The 9,053-nt window shown below is 62.1% G+C and overlaps 1 protein-coding gene across 1 annotated transcript; it reads right to left on the reverse strand.

Moving 5' to 3' along the window:
* Positions 1-618: 618 nt before the first annotated feature.
* Positions 619-1,140, reverse strand: GP9 (glycoprotein IX platelet). The gene has a single exon (XM_057706312.1). It carries the CDS (start codon positions 1,138-1,140, stop codon positions 619-621), a length of 522 nt encoding a protein of 173 aa, XP_057562295.1.
* Positions 1,141-9,053: the final 7,913 nt, after the last annotated feature.

Below are 9,053 nucleotides of genomic sequence, written 5' to 3' on the forward strand. Positions count from 1 at the left end.
CGAGACAGGCGGACACTGGGGGGTCACACCAGCCTCCACTCAAACCCCAGGTCTGCCCGGGCTGGTGTGTGACCTTGGATGAGGCACTCTTCCATCAGAGCCCTGGTTTCCTCAGACGCGGGACAGGTTCCCGTGCTGCCTGCATCCCATCTCAGGGAGCCACCGTGAGACCCTGGGGGAACGGACCGGGTGGGCCGCACGCCGGGCACCTGCCACGCATCTTTCCAGGGACAAGAAACACCTGTCATCTGAACCCCCTGCCCTCACTGAGTGCGAGGAGCCCCAGCTGCGTGTGGCAGCCGCCAGGAGGGTGTGAGAACGGGATTCCTGGGAACTGGGAAAGGGGTGGTGCTGGGGAAGGGCCGGGGGTGGGTGGGGGCAGAGATGGTGGCCCTGGGGGTGGCTGGAAGTGGGGACACACCATCTTACTAGGAACTTGGGGGAGAGAGACGCTCTCATCAGCATCTGTCATAACAAACGTGGACGCAGGTTTCCAGGGTGAGACAGACCCGGGTGCTACGAGGGAAAGCCCTCCGAGCCTGGAGGAAGGCTGAGCGCCTGCTTTATTTTGAGCTCCCGGTGGCTGGCATGCCCGGCGCCCGGGCGGGGGCCCCGGGCTCAGGAGACGGCGCACAGCAGGCCCACCAGGAGAGCCAGGATCAGCGCGGCCACGACGACCAGCGCCGCGTCCCACCAGCGCCCGGGCTCAGCCCAGGGCCCCGGCAGGCTCCAGCCGCAGCCGCCCAGCTCGGAGCCGCTGAGCTGGCCGAGCGCGCGGCCGGAGGCGCGGCCGGGGCCGGCGCAGCGCACGCGCAGCAGCTGCTCGGGCGCGCGGTCCTCCAGCCACAGGCGCAGGTAGGTGAGGCCGCAGTCGCAGCGCCAGGGGTTGTGCTCCGCCAGGAGGGTCTGCAGCTGCGGCAGGTGGTCGAAGGCGCCGGGCGCCACGGAGCGCAGGCTGTTGTTGGCCAGCAGGAGGTGGCGCGTGCGGGCCGGCAGGGCGGGCAGCGCCTCCAGCCCGCGGCCGCTGCAGTCCACCTGCAGCCCCATGGTGTCCAGCGCGCGGCAGGCGCACGGGGCCGGGCAGTCCTCGGAGGCCCCGGCGGCCGCCCAGAGCAGCAGCAGGGCCGCCCAGACGGACATCAGGCGGAGCGGGCTGCGGGGACGGGGGCTGTGAGGTCCCGGCGGCCCGCACCCGTCGCGAGGGCCGGCGGGACCTGGCCAGACAGGGGACCACTCACCTCCCTCTCAGGCCTCGGCGTTCTCCTCCGTGAAATGGCTGGTGGGGACGAGGGAGTGACGCGTGCGGGGCCCAGGCCGGCTGGCCCTCCCCTGATGCTCCGAAGGCAGGACGGCGAGGGTGGCTGTGGTGGGGGCGGGGAGCGGGCTTAGTGCGTCCCAGACCCCAGCCTCTGCTCGGGGGTGGGGGGAGCAGATGCCTGCTAACTGATCCCAGGCCTGGCGCTGCCCCCAGAGGCTGGAAGGGCTCTGGCGAGGGCCTCCCAGGCTGCTCCCAACACTCCCCCCACCCACACGGGGCTGCGGTGCATGGCGCACACGCCACAGACCACATCTCGGCCACGGATTCCAAACAGCTTGGCCACAGCAGAGTGAACGCTCACACGGTCCCTGGTGTGGAAAGCAGCTGGCTGAGGATGCGGGTGGGGGGACAGGGAAGGGACCCAGAAGGGGTTCCATCTGCAAAGCCGTTGATCAAGGCTCACACTTGGAGCTGGACAGTTGAGGCCCAAAGAGGGAGAGTGACTTGTGCAGGGTTGCCCAGCGCTCCGTGTCAGAGACCAGACTCACACTCAAGTCTCATGAGCCCCAGTCTTCTGCCTAGTTCACGGCCTTCCCTCCCTCCAGGACTCAGTGGGGGCTGTTTCCCCCTCCGAAGATAAGCTCCCACCAGGGCCTGGCCCACGGCAGGCTTCCAATGAATGTTTGTTTAATAAACGAATGAATCTTGACTCAGCCAAGCACCCAGTATCTCAGAGCGAATCCCCGCTGCCCCACACCCCAGGAGGGACGGTGGCTGGACCCGTCTGCCAGCCTCCTCTCTCCCTGCTGGACCTGGTCCACCGCACCCCCCAGGAGGAGCCTGCATGGTGGGAGGCAGTGCTGGGTGATGAGGGCTGCTTACCTGTCAGGCCTGCAGTCCGGGTGCCCTTTCTCTGGCCTGAACTGTCCCGGCTGAGGCTGCGGTGGCCGCCCTGTGTGAGGCAGCAGCTGGTGGCCCCTCCTGAGTGGGAGGAAGGAAATGGTGAAAATAGCCTGGCTTATCCCTGCGTGCAGCCCGAGAGAGCCTATCTCCAGGGGTGGGGGCCCTCGGGGTCCCAGGAACTTGCACACAGAACGGCAGGTCAACCCCAATTTATGGAAGGGCACAGAGCATCCCACTGCATCCGCAGTGACCCCGTGAGCCTTGGTCCAGGGCGTCTGGGAGGACCAAGGGAGCCCTGGTCCCAGAGTGTGGGGAGGGCTTCCGGGAGGAGGGCACCACTGCATCTTCAGCGCCTTTTAACACCTTTGGATCCTTCTGCAGAAGCTAGAGGTCAAGACCATCGTCGTATGCGCACTGTATTTATTTCTAGAGCGACTTTCTACTCAGGGGAGTGACATCAGCTTCCTGTCTAAGTTAGTCATATAAAGTTCTCTTTAAAAGATAAATGCATCTTTAATTATATTTTTAACATTATAAAATATGAATTAAAATCAAGCCACACAGTAAAATATTACAACTGTATTATAAAATTAAAACCTTAATGTATGCCTTTTATTATAAGTTATAAAAGTGTCAGCAATATGAAATATTAACTTAGTCAATAAGGGATTTGCAGAGATGGCAAACATTGCACCCACGGTGGCTGGGGGGACTGAGGGCCGGGAACCCCTGGGGTATAGCGATGCTCTGAGAACAGGCAGAAGGTGTTCTAACACCAGAGGGCGCAAGAGGGGAGCCCGGAGTGGGGGGCTGCTGAGGGCAGGGATCCGTGGCCATCCCCCGTGGCCATCCCCCGTGGCCATCCCCCGTGGTCGTGGCTGGTGCCAGCCAAGAATGTCAGAGCTGGGGAGAAGGCCTCAGGCCCGCAGTCTGCGGGGTCCTAGACCCTCTAAGACTCAGAGGGTTCGGGCTGGAGAGTGGAACTGAGGCCCAGGGCAGCCGTGCTGAGGGGACACTGGACCGTGAGCAGGGCCAGGTATCACCCCAGCCAGGACGGAGGGAGCCCGCACCCCCTCCAGCCGATCCTTGTTCTTAAAGCAGGGCCGCTGCACGGGAAGTCGACGGCAGGCAGCTGAGGGCGCTGTGCCCGCCCCACCGGCACCCCAGGCCCCCAGGAGTGCTGCTCACGTTCAGGACGGGGGGCCCGTGCTGGTCCTGAGACTCCCAGGCCGCAGCTGCCCTGACCTCCTCTGGCTGGGCCCACGCTCTCTCCTCCTCCTGGGCCTCTGAGGTTTCCTTCTTACTTTCAACATGTGCAACTGAAAACAACGCCCCAAAAAAAGACACAAATAAGAAATCATCTTCATTATGGAAAAACCGGACTCTACAGACGAGCAGGAAGAAGATGATAAAAACTGTCCTCGCCCGCAACGCCCAGCGAGACGTCCTGTCCTTTCTCTCCCGTGAGCACCGTTTCCTTAGGCAAATAGGCCGGGCAGGGTCCGCCCCGGGGGAGCTGCTGTCGCCTGTGGATGCCCCGCAGGGCACCAGCGGTCGCGTGGCTCTGCTCGGGATGCTGGGCACGAGGGGCTGGCCTGCTCTCCTTATCTCCCCCCAACAGGCCGCTGTGGCGCCGGGCCGGGGGGGGGGGCGGCCTCTGGGCTTCCTGAGGGGGGCTCCCCGTCCCAGGGCGCCCGCGCTGGCCGGCCTGGCTGACCGCACGGTTTCCCTGGGGGGAGGCGGGGAGCTCCTGCTCCAAGCTGTCAGGCCCCCTGCTGGGTGCCCTCCCTGTGGGCGGAGGCCCCCTGCTCTGGTTCCTGTCTGTAAACATGCTCACGCCTCCTTTATTCTGAAAAGTCCTGTGTGCATGTGTGCGCGCGCACAGGCCCCCACGTCCTGCCTTCCCACCTGCTACAGCCCACGGGGGTCCTGCTCCTGTAGGAATTCCTAGGACGGCCCCCACTATCCCACAGCCTGATCCCCAGACCCGGAGGATCTGATGTGACCTCAGGGCTGTTCCCGTGCTGTCTCACTGCACAGCTGACCCTAAAAGAGGGAGGTTTTCCAGGAGGCTTGATCTGAACGTGGGAGCCCTCAGCTGCAGGGAGCCTTCTGCGGCTAGTGCAGAAGAGGAAACTAGAGACGCAGCAGAAGGGGACGTCATTGCTGTCACTTCTACATTTGCAAGGCTTTGTTACAACAGCAAGAGAAAACCAACACAAGGGACTCTGCTCTTGAGCTCTGAATTCTGCCCCTTTCACGGGTTCAAGGTCATGGCTCCTGCAGCGAGGCCCCCTCCCATCACCCTTCCTCCTTCACTGGACCCTTACCATCAGATTACAGATGCCTAGAACACAGGCCTTCTGGAAAGCCCACTCCTAAGTTCACATCTTCCTCCAAATGCCACTGCTTTCTCTGCCTCTTCCACAGCACTCTGCAGGACCTAAAATTATCTTATGTTTATATTTTGCATGCATTTATGAAATGTCTCCTCCCAATGGATGTGAACTTCAGAAGGGCAGGGACTCTGTGCCATTAACCGCTATTTAGGACACACGCCTGCCTGGCACGGAGCAGGTGTAACAAGCGTTTGTCAGCTTTGTCGACACGTCTCCTCTGGCTCCGGCCAATCCGCTTCTCTCTAGGACGGCCATCTCCTGGGTGCCGGGCTCTGCCTCTGGCGACAGAGGTTTGACCTTATCCTCCGTGTCTTCGGGTTAAAATCAGCTCCTGGGACGTCCCTGGTGGCGCAGCGGTTAAGACTCCGTGCTCCCAATGCAGGGGGCCTGGGTTCGATCCCTGGTCGGGGAACTAGATCCCACATGCATGCTGCAACTAAGAGTTAGCATGCCACAACTAAGGAGGCAGCAAACCGCAACTCAAGGAGCCTGCCTGCCACATCTAAGACCCAGGGCAACCAAATAAATAAGCAAATAAATAAAATATTTTAAAAAAAAGAACATTTAAAATCGGCTCCTGAGCAGGGTCTTCCTCAGCCTCCTCTCCAGCCTCCTCTCCAGCGTCCCTGTCATCACCTGGTGATGGGAAGCTTCATGGTGGGTCATCCTCATCCCCTCCTTCCACCGCAGGCCTTTCTCTCTCTGGAGCCCGCCCCTAACACCTGCCGGGCACTCTCCATCCTTTCAGATCTACCTGGGGCATGACCTCTTCCAGGAAGCTCTCCTGGACGGCTCCCCCAGCAGAGTCGGTGGTGCTGCTGTTTGCTGTGTCTGCCCATCAGCCCAGCAGCTGCTAGGGTGCCCTGGAGCCCACGGGACGTGTCCTGGGCACCGTTCACAGAGCGGGCGTGACTGAAAGTTGGGGGGGCTCTCTGGCGGTTTCAGGCGGTTTGTGCCCAAGACACACATAATGAGAAACACAGGGATAGGGCCCCGTTTCCCTCCCCTGACCTGGAGGGAGAGCCTTCGTCCCTTCACTGTACTGTAGGGGGGGTGTGCTTGGGGACACCTTTGTTTTGGGGGCCCAGAACCCTGCGCTACCCCCAAGCAGTTTTTCCCTCTCCCGCATTCAGGAGATAAAAAGTCTGTGATTCTGATGTAGAGAACAAACACATGGACACCAAGTGGGGGAAGCGGGGAGGGCTGGCGGGGAAGGAATTGGGAGATTGGGATACCAAATTGTACACTCTAAATACACGCATTTATTGTCTCTTAACTGTATCTCAATAAAAGTTAAAAAAAAAAAGTCTGTGACTCTAACTTTCAGGCTGTGTGCGCCCAGGGAATGGGGTGCCCCCCCCAGGAACCCTGTCTGTGAGTCCGAGGGCGATCGTCGCCTGGGCCCGGCGCCTGGCCCGTCCCCCAGGCCGCGGGGAGCCTGCACAGGCCTCGCCCCGTCGCTTTCTCAGGACCTCGGAGGCGGCCGCGTCCAGCTTGAGCTGGAGCCCGTTGAGGCTGGTTGGGACCGCCGACCCTCCGACAGGGCCTGCGCAGAGGGTCGGCTCCGTGACCTTTGACATCAGAGGCGCCGAACTCCGCCCTCGGAAGATGCGCCCGCGGCCTTTTTCTGAGCATGCGTGCGCTGGGGAGGCCGGAGCGGGAGGACCGCGGCGTCTCCTCGTGCGCAGTCGCCGTCCCCGGCGCCGCCCGGCTGTATCCCGTGGACGCCCAGCCCCTCGCCGTCCGGGAGGCGGGCTGGGATGTGCGTCTCCCCGGGCGGCTCGTGAGTAAGCCCTCTCTCTGCTGCCAACCTGGCGTCTCGGCGTTGGGCTCGCTGCGCGCCGGGCACGCGGGCCTGGGTGCCCGGGCTGACCGCCCCTCGCCGCGTCCTTACAGACACGCGCCTCTGCGTGCGGCCGGGCCCCCGAGCCCGCTGCGCTTCGTGCCAGCTCTGTGGTCTGGGGAGTGTCCGCCTCCCTGTGCCTCAGTGTGCGCGTCTGTAAAATGGGGAGAAGGAGGCGTGCGGCGTGAGTGCCGCCGGCGTGGAGGGCGGCTGGGAGGCGGAGGGCGCCGGTGCGGGGACGCGAAGCTCGGCCGCGGCCCGCAGCCCCGACCCGGGCCCCCCTGCCTGAGGCCGTCATCTCAGCTACCTTAGCACACGCCCTTCCCTCTTAAGGTCACTTACATACATTTAAAAAGCGAGCTGATTCTGGGGAAGATGGACAGTCGGTAGGAGCACCGGTGGTGGGGGGACGTGGCACGTCCCCAAGGAGGGGAGCGAGGCCAGCCACCCCTCCGCCGCCTGCTCTGGGGGTCTGGACCCTCTCACCTTGACTCCGCTCTTCAGGGCCAGCCTGTGAAACCACAGGATGCTTTCCTGGCGGGGGGCCGATTTCAGGTGAACAGCATGATTTTGTTGCCAGCAGGTGAGAGAGGACGTCAGTTAGAAGTTCCTAGAAAACGTTTTTAACGAGGTGCGGCCCATTTGAACGCTCCCAAAGAAGCCTTTCTAGAAGAAGGCCAGCGGAGAGCGGTGGGCGTGGAGGCTGTTCACAGATACCCCATCGCCTCCCGTTTCTGCGGAAACGTGGCAGGGGTGCTGCCTCCCCGGGGCCGGCGGCGGGGCCCTGGGCGTGGGGCTGGGGCTCTGCGGCCGCTGTCCTGACGCTGGTGCTGGCGGCGGCTGGGCGCGGTCCTGTGAGTGAGGTCCAGCGGGACGCCACTGTGCGCACCCCACCCGGCACGGGGAACCCCGGCTACACACTCTTCTCCTCCCCTCCCCTCCGGGACTGCTGGCAGCCGGCCCCCGGCCCCCCAGGCCCCCAGCCGACCCTCGGCCGGGGTGCGCTGTGTCAGTCTGCGGCTGGTGGCAGGGGGCACGGTCAGGCCTGCCTCTTCCCCCCGAGTGCTGCTTCGGCCGGCCCTGGCCCTGTGTCCGGGGGCCTCGGCCTCCTCACGTGCTGGTTACTCGTGTCAGGCCTCCGATGGTTACATCTGAAACACCTGCTGAAACAGTCCCACGTCCCGCTGTGTGCCGAGGAGGCATGGTTTTCACCAGGACGTGTATCTACCTGTGCCGCTGTGTAAGGAATTAGCCCCCAGAGGAGCAGCTTCAAACAGTAACATGCGTTCATTGGTCATCTCCCTTCCTGTGGGTCAAGCCCCGGCGAGTGGCTTAGCTGGGCAGGTCTCGTTCTGGATACTGCAGGCAGGGCCTCAGCCAGGGCTGCACGCGTCTGCAGAGCTGACGGGGGCTGGAGGACACGCTTCTGAGGTGTGAGCCAGGCTGCTGGCTGCAGGCCTTGGTTCCTTGCTGGCAATGGACAGAGGACACTGATGTCCTGTCACATGGCCTTTTCTGTAGGACGTCTGGGTGTCCTCCTGACATGAGGAGCGAGGAGGCTGCCCAGGCCTTTCATGACCTGGCGTCCGAGGGCATCCCGGCAATTCCGCTGTTCTCTGTTACAAAGGAGTCGCTAAGTCTAGCTCACACCCGAAGGGAATTGGCTTTATATTTCAAAGGGAGAGCATCGAAGACTTTGTATACATTTTATCAGGAAATTTTAAAACTCAAATAGTTGCATGGCCTCTTGCAGGACACCTGTGCAGCTTTACCTGAGAAGCACCTGCAAAGGGATTAATTGGTTAACGGAGCTCCTGGGAGCCTCGAGTTTGGGGAAACTTCCGGGTCCAGGTCGTGACTGGTTCTCGGGCCCAGATGTCAGGGAGGCCCTGTTTTTGGTGAGTTTCACAGGAATTGTGCCCTTTTCTGCTTCTCACTCAAGGAAATCCTGTTTGCTGTGATGTCAGCTCCCTGGCTCCACGTTTTTCCCTGGAGACATCACCCCAGCCTGCAGCTCAGCAGGGGCGGCCCCCACCTTTCTGTGACGCTGTACCCCCGACCCTCTTCCCTGCCAGTGACCGCAGGCCTTGGCGCTCAGTGGGGCCCTGCATGTTCACCGTGGCAACAGGGTGGTCAAGTGGTCATAAGCGTAGGCTTGGGTCGGACAGGCTGGGGCCTGAATCCCAGCTCAGTGGGTGGGCAGCGTGGCTGTGGGCATGGCCCCGCATCAGTGTCCTCCTCAGTCAGGGTGGAGGTGGGAGGAAACCCCATGCCTGGCTTCTGTTGGTCACAGACCCAGGCCTCTCTCTAGGGAAGTCTGTGGTCTCCTCAGGACCCGTCTCCTTGAGGCCTTGAGCCAGGCTCTGCCGGCCTGGGAGCAGCAGCCTGACCTTGGGTCAGGGCAGAGCATCAAACGGGTGCTTAGGTCACATCCAAGGTCAAGGTCTGGGATTGAGGGGGTCCTAGCCTCTCCCCACTGGGTAAAAGGGAAGGCCACCAAGCTGCAGGTCAGCAAGGCTGAGGGTCCAGGAAGCGCCTGATGCCAGGGCAGACCGCCCCAAGACAGCCGGGAGACATCCTGTACCCATTCTCCCTTTTTACTTTTTTCTAATAGACTTTACTTTTTAGATCAGTTTTAGGTTCACAGCAA

This window comes from Hippopotamus amphibius, chromosome 13 (genome assembly GCF_030028045.1).
Source record: "Hippopotamus amphibius kiboko isolate mHipAmp2 chromosome 13, mHipAmp2.hap2, whole genome shotgun sequence".
Lineage (NCBI taxonomy): Eukaryota > Metazoa > Chordata > Mammalia > Artiodactyla > Hippopotamidae > Hippopotamus > Hippopotamus amphibius.

Excerpts from the sequence above, each read along its gene's own strand:
- GP9 (XM_057706312.1), bottom strand. The coding sequence starts at position 1,140 with ATGTCCGTCTGGGCGGCCCTGCTGCTGCTCTGGGCGGCCGCCGGGGCC.